Source organism: Dunckerocampus dactyliophorus, chromosome 13 (genome assembly GCF_027744805.1).
Source record: "Dunckerocampus dactyliophorus isolate RoL2022-P2 chromosome 13, RoL_Ddac_1.1, whole genome shotgun sequence".
In the NCBI taxonomy this organism is placed as follows: domain Eukaryota; kingdom Metazoa; phylum Chordata; class Actinopteri; order Syngnathiformes; family Syngnathidae; genus Dunckerocampus; species Dunckerocampus dactyliophorus.
The window spans coordinates 24293877-24306185 of NC_072831.1; the positions used below are offsets into that span (position 1 = coordinate 24293877).

General features: G+C 41.7%; 1 protein-coding gene across 6 annotated transcripts in view; it reads left to right on the top strand.

The window, feature by feature from the left end:
• Window positions 1-12309, top strand: part of pacrg (PARK2 co-regulated) — a 275559-nt gene that overhangs the window by 97936 nt on the left and 165314 nt on the right. For 5 of the 6 annotated variants that reach the window (XM_054796973.1, XM_054796971.1, XM_054796972.1 and 2 more), the window contains one exon: window positions 10995-11129. The exons of the other annotated variant lie outside the window; for it this stretch is intronic. In XM_054796973.1, coding sequence (XP_054652948.1) covers window positions 11049-11129 — 81 coding nt within the window. In that variant the 5' untranslated portion in view covers window positions 10995-11048. The remainder of the gene's footprint in view (window positions 1-10994; window positions 11130-12309) is intronic. 6 annotated transcript variants of the gene reach the window in all.

Genomic DNA, 12309 nt, shown 5'->3' on the forward strand with positions numbered 1-12309 from the left:
GGCGCATTGATTTCACAGAGGCCATATACCAACGAACGCTACTTCCGTCAACAACAGCAACATAGAGAGAGTGTTTGCTAATCACGACTAAGACACAATCCAGGCAGAGAATAATAATGTTGCTGGCTGCGAGGCAGATCCAGCTATAGTGAAACACTACGCCATTCTCATAGCGTTAGCATATAGCACTAGTGCTAAAAGCTTCATTGACAAAATAAAACCATAATGAATCAGTCACTTACGATGTCCGCTCTCACTGGAATGCCGACAGATGGGATGGCTGTGTCTTTCAGAACAAGACTTGTTCTCCGCATTGATTTGGTAAATTAAATTCAAACAACTCCAGCAGTTTACCTTAGTTGGTGTGAGGCATTGTGAGTGAGGCACTGTGAGCGAGGTGCTGTGTCACTATGTCAGAAAAGTAGTTCTTCGATGTTAGCTCCTGCAATAACAATGTTGCTTGGTTAATATGCAGGTCACGTGAGGTAAAGTTTTTTGGAGGTTTTTTAAAGAATTGCTTATAGACGGAGTAGGTACATCCCTTTATGTGCATTGTTAGCTGCCTTGCTTTTCTCTCTTAAAGGGGACATATTATGCTCTACCGCTTTTGTGATTTTGGAAGTGAGACCTGAAAGCAGTCTTGGACGGCTCTTCACGTTGTGTTGTACAGAGGAGTTTTTTTGACACCAAGTTCCACTGACGTCAATGCAACCCGGACTTCCTTCTATGGGCATGCCCACGCAAACGCGGTAGGCCTGCCCTCTCCCCGCTCTGCTTCGCTCTGCTCTGTTTACCATGCTCCTAGGGAATGTTTGTTCTGGTGTGCCGAAAGAGGTAAGCAAGAGACAGAAGTGGTTGGAGTTGCTGATTCCCGGTCAGCAAGAGAAAAATATACTCGTCTGTCCTAGCTAGACTAGAAGCTAAACTATCCGCCAAACTGTTGCTGAAGTCCAACGCCTTTCCAATGTTACTTGGTTGTGCTGAGAAGTCAGCAGAGCAAGCTGTAAGTAACAATTTATCAGTGTCCTAACTGTGTTTATTTTGTGTAAATAAGGGGAGAAAAGGGGTTCAGCCGCTGTCGTTGGGAGTGTGACCAATCACAGCGGCTCGGCGGGAGGCGTACCTGTAAGAGGGCCGGGGGTGGAGTAAATTAAACAGACCCTTTGGGCAGGAGGCAGGAAACACTGCAGGAAGAGGTGCAGAGTTTCATTCAGAAAGCTGGTCGGGTTATCGTGTGTAACTGCTTTATAGGAATTATAACTCAATACAAATGCCCGTAAATTAGTGTAATAGGTCCCCTTTAAGAATGCCAAAAAAAGGGAAAGACGTGCTTTCATGCCTCACATAAGGTTTGTGGATGATGGAAAAAAATTCCCCAAAAATTGGAGTTAACAGAGATAATGGATCGAAAAAATGAAAGCCATTGACAGTATAGTGTCTGAATGAATACCACAAAAGACAGCACCTTTACTCTTACTCCATAGTGTGTCTGTGGATACTAGCAAACCAGGAATGTAACCTTCTGTCCCTGTTTGAGAGTTAAGTAAAGGTCACATTTCAACTGTGGTCTCGCTGCTGTCTCTCTCTGAAGGCAAACCTTCAACATAATTTTTAACAGACAACCCTTCAAGGCACCAAGGCTCATTTCTAGGAGTAGGAAGTCATACTGTGCTTCATTACGCAGTGCTCACAACCCATTAGGTAATATTTTTTGCGGCTGTGGGATTTGTCTGCAAATAAGACCTGCTCTCTGACTTCTCAGGAGATGGGAATAGTGATTATTAGTCTCCGTATGGGCTTGGATAACTTTGCTGCTTAAGCTTGTTGTCATACAGTCTTTATCAGTGGTACCTCGGTTTTTGTTCCAAAAGGCCAGACAAAAACTAAATTTTACAAAAAGCGAGGCAATTTTTCCCAATAAGAAATCATGTAAATTCAGTTAATCCGTTCCAGACACCCAAAAATATGAAAAGAAAATACATTTTATAGAGAATAATTCTAGTTTTACATGCACAAAATGATTTATAAATGACGGATAAAATGGATGAATGAACATCACCTATATTGAATACTCGTATGCAGTAACTTGTGAGCATCTTCCATCTTTTGTGATCTATGTTTTGTGGGTTGCTTTGTTGATAGAGTACAGGCCCAACGGAATAGTTGGCGCAATGTTGTACGATAACCGAGACAGTTTATGAAAACCAAGGTGAAATTTTTTTTGGAAAAACGAATCATACATAAACTTGGGTGTTTGAAAACCAGTGTTTGACTGTGCTTTGTTGAGTTGTGTCAATTATGGCTGGATTTACACGACATTAGGGGTTTTGTGCTCACCACAGTCTCTGCTTACTAGTTTAGTGTAGGCACTAAAATTCTATTAATTTTGCCTTTAAACATCATTGAATTTAACAGGTTTGAAAAATGCTTTTCTTCTTGCACATCCTTTGACAACCTATCCACGATAACCCTCCCCCACCTCATCCTCAGACCTGAATCAGGTCTCAATCATACTGGAATCAAAATCAGATAAATCAAATGAACGAAACAGTATTCCAGACTACACTGTCATTGCAAGCCAAATGTCATCAAAATTCACTGCTTGATGAGGCATACACAATTGTCCCAGACAATTCCCCCATGGTAAATGTAAAAAACACTCACTGTAAATCAAACTTCATAGACTTCAAGCCATAGACCATATGGTCTAAATAGGGTGCATAGACCATTACATAGGGGGGAAAAAGAGATCTGCTCTGGGTACTAAATAAGAATCACACACTGTAGAATGACGGTGTATATCCAGTTTTTAATTGTATTTTTACTCAAAGTTTGCGTTTCGGCCTTAACCGAACATAGACTCGTCATGCATAGATTGTTGTCGCACACTGCAGGAACATTAATATTCTACCGGGCATTTGGGCCATAACTTCAACGCAGTTATGATGATGTTTATTGACGAGATGCTACTTATTTGGAGAATGAAATTCGTTAGCGCGTGTCAATGATTTTTTTTTCCCCCTCTCGCTCTTCTCCTCTCCGCAGTAGAAGTGTCAAGTGCAGCAGGTCAGAGATTTAGTTTTTCTTGTGTGTCTCATTAATTTCACAGCCGAGCGTAGTGTTTTAATACCCTGCGGTGTCGTCACTGATTAGGACTGTAAAGACAATGCGCTGGATCACTGCTCACTCTAACAGCCGGGACGAGAGATTGTGTTGCTTTATCTCTCACCAACCGTACATGCATGCATGCACCTCCATGTGGAAGTACTAACTGTATATTGTCATGTAAAAAAATGTGAAGTATTTCAATGCAAATTGTATACCCTTTACAGCATTTTGTGTCCGGTACTTTACTCCATTTAGAGGTGATCAATAGTGATGTGAAGGAGCAGTGGCTCTACTATACTCTGAGTTCCTCTTGGATGACCGAACCCCTCACTCTATCTCTTAGGGTATGTTCAGCCACCCGGCAGAGAGAATTCCACCTCTTGCCCAGAATCAGCTGGGATAGGCTCCAGTTTACCCTTGAACCTGAATTGTTGAATAGTTCCTTGTTCGGTTGAGTTGTTGTTGTTTGAGTTTGAGCGCCCTTTCTTTCTACACAAGTTTTGCCTCCTGGTCACAGTACACATGCTCCTCCATTTGCTGTCCAAGTAGTAAGAACTAATATAGTATTCCCCTCTTCCTCTGGCTGATTCACTGCATGCCATCATCTCTACGGTGGTTAGGGCGATATGAATCAGCCAATGGAGCTCTGGAAGCACACGACTGCCCTGCTGCCTCACTGATAAGTGGGCCACACAGAAAAGATGGAAAATACTCAAGGCATCCTCACTCCCTCTCCCGCTCATTCGTCCTGCATTGCTCACGACAAAAAAAAAACAACCTCACCTATCACACTATGTGCTTTTGAAAATAGATGGGGTTAAACTGCCCGGACGGGAAACAGAAGTGCTGTTCTACAAGCCTTCTTTTAAAGCGATCCCCTTGTCAACGCCTTCAATTGCAGGTAGCTCTTTCATCCTCATGTCTTTGTAGTGACACACAGTGCACAATGGTGTCTTTGCAGTGTCGTCATTTTTCACAGCCCACAAAAAGCGCTTGTGCTTGTGTGTGCGATATTGTTGATCCAAAAGCCTCTGACACAGTGACAACTGTAAAGCTCTCCCTCTGTTGTGTCCAGCCTTGTAACTGCTGCATAAAATGAGCTACAGATAGCTTTTTTTCTCATTTGCTCTCATCCATACGACCTTGTATCTCACAACATGGCTAATTTCTGCAGATAATAAGGCAAATTTGTAGATTCATGAGTTTCATGCTGTTCAGCGGTGAGAGATTAATGAGGTGGTGCACAAATATTACAGATCAGCCTCCCACCAGCCAGGCTCGTAAGGTAATAAGTAGGCAAAACTATCCTGTCGGATGGTTCTTTACATAGGACATCATGACAGATTCTTTTAAACCCTTCATCCAGAAATCATACAAACTTGACTATTTTGAAGGTACACAAGCATCTGCAACTGCAACAAACCGCAACACTCCCCGAACATGGCGGACCAGCTACATATTTTGTTGGGAAAACACAGTAGTTTGATAAAGTGCATATGAATATTCTTATTCATCCAGGTCATTGTATTCTCAGGGCATTAACTGGATCATAACGGGACTGCTCAGGTTGTCTTAGAAGACGTTTTCAACTCTCATCTAAGCAGGTTTTCGAGACCGCATAAACTGAGACCAAGTGAAGACCAAGACCAGGTTTTTTTAATGAATGAAAATGTGTTCTTCACTGGTCTTTAAAGATTCCCAATGTCTCAGAGAGGCTGAGTGAAAATATGATAGATTACGGGGCAAGACCTCCCGCAAACGTTGTCTTTACAAGGACAGATCTCCCCTACTACATCAGTATTGTTATAGTATGTTATTCCCCTGACATTTATTCATTCAATTACTCCCCAAAATGTGTAATTTCTACAAGTCATAAAAACAAAACCTTTTCCAATTAACCTAAGCAATAATGACTGTACAGTGCTACCTCTAGGTCTGAAATAAACCGAAACGTACGAAAACCGAGGCAATTTTTCCCATAGGAAGTAAAGTAAATCCAATTTATCTGTTCAAGACATCCAAAAAATCTTAGAAAATGATATTTACATACAAAATAATTCGAAAGGTCGAATGCATGGAACTTCCCGCACATGCTGGCAAGATCAAATTTGTGTTCCTCTTCTTGATCAAAATGCTGGTACTCGCAACTTTCTTTGGTCCCATGGTGGTTATTTAGCAGCCCCACAGACAGTGAGTCAGCAACACGTAGGGTGCTTCGTTTGGGCTATTTTGTGGAGCGATCAGGTAGAGGGCAAACTAACTACTTTGTCACATGCATTATTGTATCAAAACTGAGGCAATGTTCAAAAACTGAGGCAAAATTTTGGCACTGGGGCGTATGAAAACCCAGGTTTGACTGAATAGCAAAACTGTATAACAGCCTCTAATGCCTTCTTTTTAAATCTCTGGTGAAACAACAGGGACATGATTTTGTTCATAATCCAACCAAAGCCCAATTATTCAATTCACCTAAAACACTACTTACTGTATATGGCAGCACTCTGCAAATTGTACTTCATTGTTATTGTGCAAAAACCTACTAAAAGCTGTTAAGTCACTATATCCCTGTGCTTTCTTCTGTCAAGCGACTTGTGCAAAAAACACTAGTATTCTTAAAAACGCAAAAATGGCCAAAACACTCACTATATTTTGTATAAATTTGAGGGTTAGGGCATTAACTTATACAATTCTAGTGACCCAAAGAATGTGTCATTTTCTACGGGTATTCTTGTGAGAACAGGCTTGGGAGTTAATTTGTTGCTGTGTGCGAGACGTTTTGCAAGCTGACCTTATCAGAAAAGCCTGAGCCTGTCTATTCCATCTTCCATGACTCGCCTACCCTGCTCCCTCCCCTTGAGGAGAGGCAGCGCCAGATTTCAATACCCTCTCAACCGAGAAGCAAAAAAACGTAGAAGAGCGTGTGAGCGAGGGTGCACGTGTTTGCTTCCCCCTTTGCTGGTGACGTGGCAGCGTGGTTGCACTGCATCAAAGTACATGAGAGATGGGAATGAAGAGAGAGATTAACAGCGTCTCATTTGTGAGGGCCCCGCACTATGGATGGCGACACAGCGCTGACATCCATCAGAAGCATTCTGGTGTTTTGGGGTTGATGCTGAAGAGAGGTGGCGAGATGAGTGAGCGAGTGTGAGTTTGATGCCCTGGCACAGTGATGGATCACCTACGTTGACGCGACAGCAGCCCCCGCCACACTGAACTCGCCCTCAAGAATTGATGAGCCACAACCTCTTGTCTCCCCTGCTCTCGCTTCCTCTCCTATCAACTCTTCAACGTCCCCCATACTTCATCTCCATTTTTCATTTTCCTTGCATCTTTTCCTCTCTTCTCGTCTTCTACCACACTTGGTCTATGTGTCAACCCCAAGCAGGTGAGCCATGGAGGTGCCATACTAATGTGCTTTAGTGGGAGCATCTCTTTTTTTCCCCTCTGGGTGACACCTTTATAAATGACAGAAGCGTGAGCCCCCCCCCGCCGGTGTTCAATCACCTCTGCGGGGGAGCTCGCCCACAGGGAGAACTCAGTGTGTGTGGCGTGCATGCTGGTGCGTTTATTGCCTCTGCAGGGGCCACACTATCCTCCATTTTTTTTTTTTTTTGTACGGCGGAGCTTAGTTGGCCTGGACAACAGCATTAGGGAAGGAAACAGACCTGGAGAACGAGTGAAGGCGAGTGAGAGAAATGACAGCCCGAAGCTCATCTGACCAGTGCTGCCTTGTTATGACTCCCTGATGTGTGCACCAGCGGCACACAAAGCAGTCTTTTCCTCCCTTTATTGCCTTACGCCACCTCCATCTCTTGCACTGTCGCCTCACAGGCTTGTTTATGGCTTCCACTGAGGAGCAGGAACACATCTCTGGTGGTTCTTGTTTGTGCTGTTGTTGTCCCTGTCTTTGTTTGCCTATTTTGCCAATGTTTTCACTCAGGAATGCATACTGCAATAAATATGAGTATTACATCCTGTGTGGGGTAATTATCCAGTGTGTAGCAAACGGTTATGTTGTGATTGCTGTTAGGCAGTTAGTTCATTTACAAGAAAACAGGTAAAAACAGTTGTCTTTTGCAAGACAATAGCCTTTTGGAGCCGGAAAAACGCAAACATTTAACCTTTAGGAAATGCCTTGGACATTTTGTGGCAGTCAGTTTTTCTATTTTCAAGCCATTTTGTCTTTGTTGAATGAATACATGTAACATTTGAATATTAAATCTTTGTAATTGTTGTATATTCCGGGCTATTGAGCACACCTGAATGTAAGCCGCACCCGCCAAATTTAAAGAGAAAACACTTTTTGTACATATATAGGCACAGGCAACAGGTGTTCACGTTGAAACAGGGGATATGTCCACAGAAAGACACACTATAAACCTTGCAATTCTACCTACACTCGGTGTTCCCGGCGTCACTCGTTAGCTCCGATGAGTGAGACGTGAGACGCTTTTTTTCATCGTTTCAGTTCAACAGCTGCCGTGGCCCAAGCAATCCCAAACTGTAGTAATTCTACACTTGATCAAACGTACTTAATATTTGTCAGACCCGATTGCTGCATAAAACTTTAAAAATCATCCACTTGACAACTCCAATTCAATCCTTCCTGAATCTTCACTCAAGCATCATGGTAACTGTAGTTCTTTTAGCCATAAATTGGCCGCAGAATTGTTTAACCGCAGGGTTCAAAACATGTAAAAACAAGTGGCAGCTTATGGTCCGGAATTTACTGTAGACTAAATTGTTAAAGCTACATAAAGTCTGATATTGAAAACCGCAGATTTTGATCCCACATTTATATTAACATAAACTAGTGCAATCCTTTTTAAAGATTTCAAGTTGAACTCCTGGCTTTAAAATGATATTTTTGTCCAACAGAGGTGCACATTTTTCCCATTCAAAGTATGCAGCAAACGTTCTCACTGTTTACTGCAACAATCCTTGCTACTGAATCTTGTGTGTTGCTGAATAGTAAACGGTGGGTTAGTGAATAGTAAAGACCTCTTAAGGCTTATAAAAATCTATCAAGTAGAAAAATCAAGTTGACTCTTGATCCTCGTTTCTGGAATTCTCTTAATTTTTGCGTAATATTTCTAACGAACTAAATAGATAACTATAGATAACTATAGATAACTAAATAGATAGGCGACATTTACCCAACAACAAGTAAAAATAGTACAAAAGCACAAATCCCAAGGTTGCACATGACTTTTCAGTTAGTTACGGTCCACTTGCATTGGGGTCGAATGGGGCAGTGACTTACCAAGTGCAGTAGATGGAGCTGCAGTGAAACGTAATTGCTGTTTGTTGCCGTTTAGATTGAAACTGAGGTAATAGAGATCCATGCATGATAGAATGTAGCATAAACGCCTGTTTTTTTTTAGCTGCTACTCAAGAATTGTTATTCATATTTGGTAACAATGGGAGTATGCATCGCTAGCCATGTAAACTGCTTCTGTCTGTGCGCAGATACGTCGGGGAGGAAAATATCGTTCTTTTCCTTTCCCGATCAGCGCTTGCCGAAAAAGAAAAAGCAGTAAAATATCTGGTGAAGCTTGTAATTCCTCAGCCATGAGCATAGGCCATGGAATTGACTGCAGCGTCATCATTCCTGACCATAAAAGCCACTCAGCCAGTCAGTGCAGTCTGGGTTCATTCTCTCTCTCTCTCTCGCTCTCTTTCTATCGCTATGGCTGCCCAGTCAGGGCTATTTTTAGCTTGTGTATGCAGCACCCCTCGATGCTGTTGTAGCTACCTGTGCGTGAGGGCTTTGTCACTGCTGCAGCTTTTCACCGTCCGGTTGTCACACCTGGCTCAGTAAATGGAAGTCTGAATGAAACAAACAAAAAACAGTGACTCAATTCCTGGTGCATTGTCTTTCAATGAGTTAAGTGATTTAAACGAAACATTCAAAATTGCAAAGGGTCATAATAGATGCTGTCGTACGTATGTTACGAAGCAATGGTTTCTAGTTGTTGTTTTGTATGCAACTTTAGACATGCATATCCGGAGTTATTCCCACCTAACCTTTTCAAGCCTGTACCTTTTTTAACGCATCCATTTTTTCAGTATTCCCCGGTAGTCTCCATCTACAAGTGAAAACGATTAAACTCCAATCTCACGGCGCCATACAACCTTTTTTAATGCAACTCGTGCATTGAGTCGCCTCTACTGTAATAGCTGACTCCTTCTTTGCAACGTCGAGCTTGATCTACAGTAGCTTTCATCATCCTGGAGGTCTCTCTTAGCTACGTTATTTTTTAAGATTGGATTATGCAACACACAGCCAATACTAGAGAATGGCATAACATAAAGCAAAAGGACATCACAGGTAACCTCAAAAAAATTTTCAATGGGTGGTAATAGTAAAGGTCCCCTATTATGCAGAGTTAAAAGTAATATCTGTCCCTAGAGCAGTGGTTCAGAAATAAAGTGGGACAGAGATATTTTTGCTTTCATGGATGACTAAGGAAATTTAAAAAAATCACATTTGAGAGGCTGAAATCAGGATATTTACAGTACATTTTTTAATGAAACGATTAATCAATGACCAAAATAGTTGTCGATTAATTGGATAATCGATTAATAATTGATTCATCAATTAATCGTTGCAGCTCTACATTCAATGTTAATAAAGTGACTATTTTCGTAGCGAAAGCAGAGAAAACTTTGTTATGACTTTCTAAATGTCTTCCTTTTTAACATTATCAGAGCTCTGTCGTCTTGCGATAGCCCTGTAGTCATCTTAATACATCTTTTATTACACCACATTGCCCAACTCTTATGCTGCAGGGACTTGAGACGACCGCTAGCTGCCAGCCAGTTAGCCTCGAATTTATTTCTTCTAAACTTAAAAAGCCAACAACTCACTACTTTCACACCGAATGGTAGGAGAAGTTTTTTTCCACTCTGTCATGTGGGACATGCCATGGTTGACTTCATGCCGTGTTAAGGTAATGTAATGTAAGGTAATGTCTCAATGTTTTCTGTCATTACTGCCGCCTAGTGACCAGAATAGTACATATCACTTGTATTTCATTATGTTTTGACTAATAATAGTCTAACATGAAACAGCTATCAATTATTTACTAATTAATTAAAAAATAAACAAAACGCGACTTAGCGAGGGAGCGATAATCAAACCGCGATATTGTGAGGGACGGCTGTGTATGTAAAAAGTGAATAAAGTCCACAATAGCGCTTTTTTGAGCCAAACACTGTCAGAGACAGGTGTGGACAAACACAACTCATGAGCAAGCAATAAAGCTACAGACATACAAAACCATGTGTTCCCAGCAGGGCTTACTAAAAGCACTGTTAAACTGTGATGTTCCAGCATCAAGGCTACATTTAGACCAATACACTGTTACTTACAGTATGTTGAAAAATGGGATAAGATTTTTAAGGTTATTTTAGTTTGCTAGTCATGGGCAGTGCATTTTTTTAAATAAATGTTTCCTTGATGATAGTATATTATTAAAGCAAAGAGTTTAATCTCCAAAAGATGGACAAGGAGAAATTCTGTCAGCAGCAGACGCTGTGTGGCAGAGGTGATAGTAGTCTGCATTGTCTTTCAGTGACACAGTAATAGCACATATCCAGCAATGGAGGCAGAGAAAAGATGATGCTAACAATGCCTCTGGCAATGCCTCCGGCTACATGGCGAACACATACACATATATCCACACAGACACACACACACACACACACACACAAACATGCACACGCAGCCCACCCCTGTATTACTCAAAAGAAAAAGCAGAGGGAGTGTTTCTATTCTGGCCGTGCGAGTCAGTTCTAATTCCATAAAACAACCCTCTCACATGCTGTGTGTACGTGTGCTTCATTCTGCTTGTTGTATTTTTCTGCTTTGTGTTTCTGAACAGGTGGCAGGTCCTCCGCCGGCGGGAGCTTTTCAGGAGCGTCCCTCTAGACCGACCATGTTTCGGAAGTTCTATGAACGCGGGGAGTTCCCGATGGCGCTGGAGCATGACACCAAAGGCAACCGTATCGCTTGGAAGGTAGGGCTGCCACCTTTTGGGAAACATCCTCTCAACTACTTACTTTGGAAAGTTCCATCATAAGGTGGATAAACACTTTTTCATGTATTTTCAAGTGACCCATACATTGTTTACACTGATGAACACCTGAAACAGCCTACATGTGCCTAAAACAGTGCTGCAAAATGTGGGTCTGGACAACATGCGGAGCATAGGTGCCCAATGGATATTTGAACCCAGATCTTCCCAATCTCCTGACTGTGTGGCCAATATGCTAAACACGAGGGTAAATTTACTAGGGATGTGCTATTCGGCTAGACTTGTATCGGTCGATGGCTGTAGATGACAAAAATCCGATTCATATTCAATTGTTATCCACATTTGAAAACTGCCTGATTCTGATCTGAAGAGATCAGATTTTGCGTGTTTTTTTTTAAATTCAAGCCGCCATGACTGACTCATATCAGAAATGAGGTACATGAGAGAAAATATTTGGAATTGTGCGACTTTGGAGAGAAAGTTTATAGCCGGCGATGAGCATCGGTAACACAGCTAATACTACTGACAAGATGCACCATACAGGTATTTGTTGTTGCAAACCTATGCTACAACCCTTCAAATATCTACCGACCAAATCAACTTTCTTTATCAGTATGCTGAATTCCAGAAAAAAACTCTGAAGGTGGAACCTAGGGATGAGCAAGTACGCCAGTATCTGTATCTGTATCTGTATCTGTATCTGTTCACCCATCTAAATTATCTGTATCTGTATCTGTACTAGGAGTGAGTGGGGCATAAACCGGAAGTGGGCTTGGTTAACCGGAAATGCGTGGGGCTTAAATCAGTACATTATTTTATGTCTGAAACTGACATGAATTGATCAGAAGTTGCGATATTTATTGTTTATAATTCAGCTATATGTGTGCCGTGTATGTATGTAAGTGATCTGTTACTGTAGACTCTATTATTTAATTATTTTTTAATGATCGTTGTGAAGTTGGTGATTCATGCAAACATCCAGTGGAAGTCGCAGCCCGATGATGGAAATAATCTGTCAGCTTTGTTCACTGTAATTTTCTCAAAAGCGCCGCGGTCAGTACTACGGGCAAAGTCTTCCAGCAGAAATTATATCACCAGCCAAATTAGAAGCAAGCAGACGTGGAAAAAAAAAACGACGCAACAAGAGCCGTTTACAGCTCTG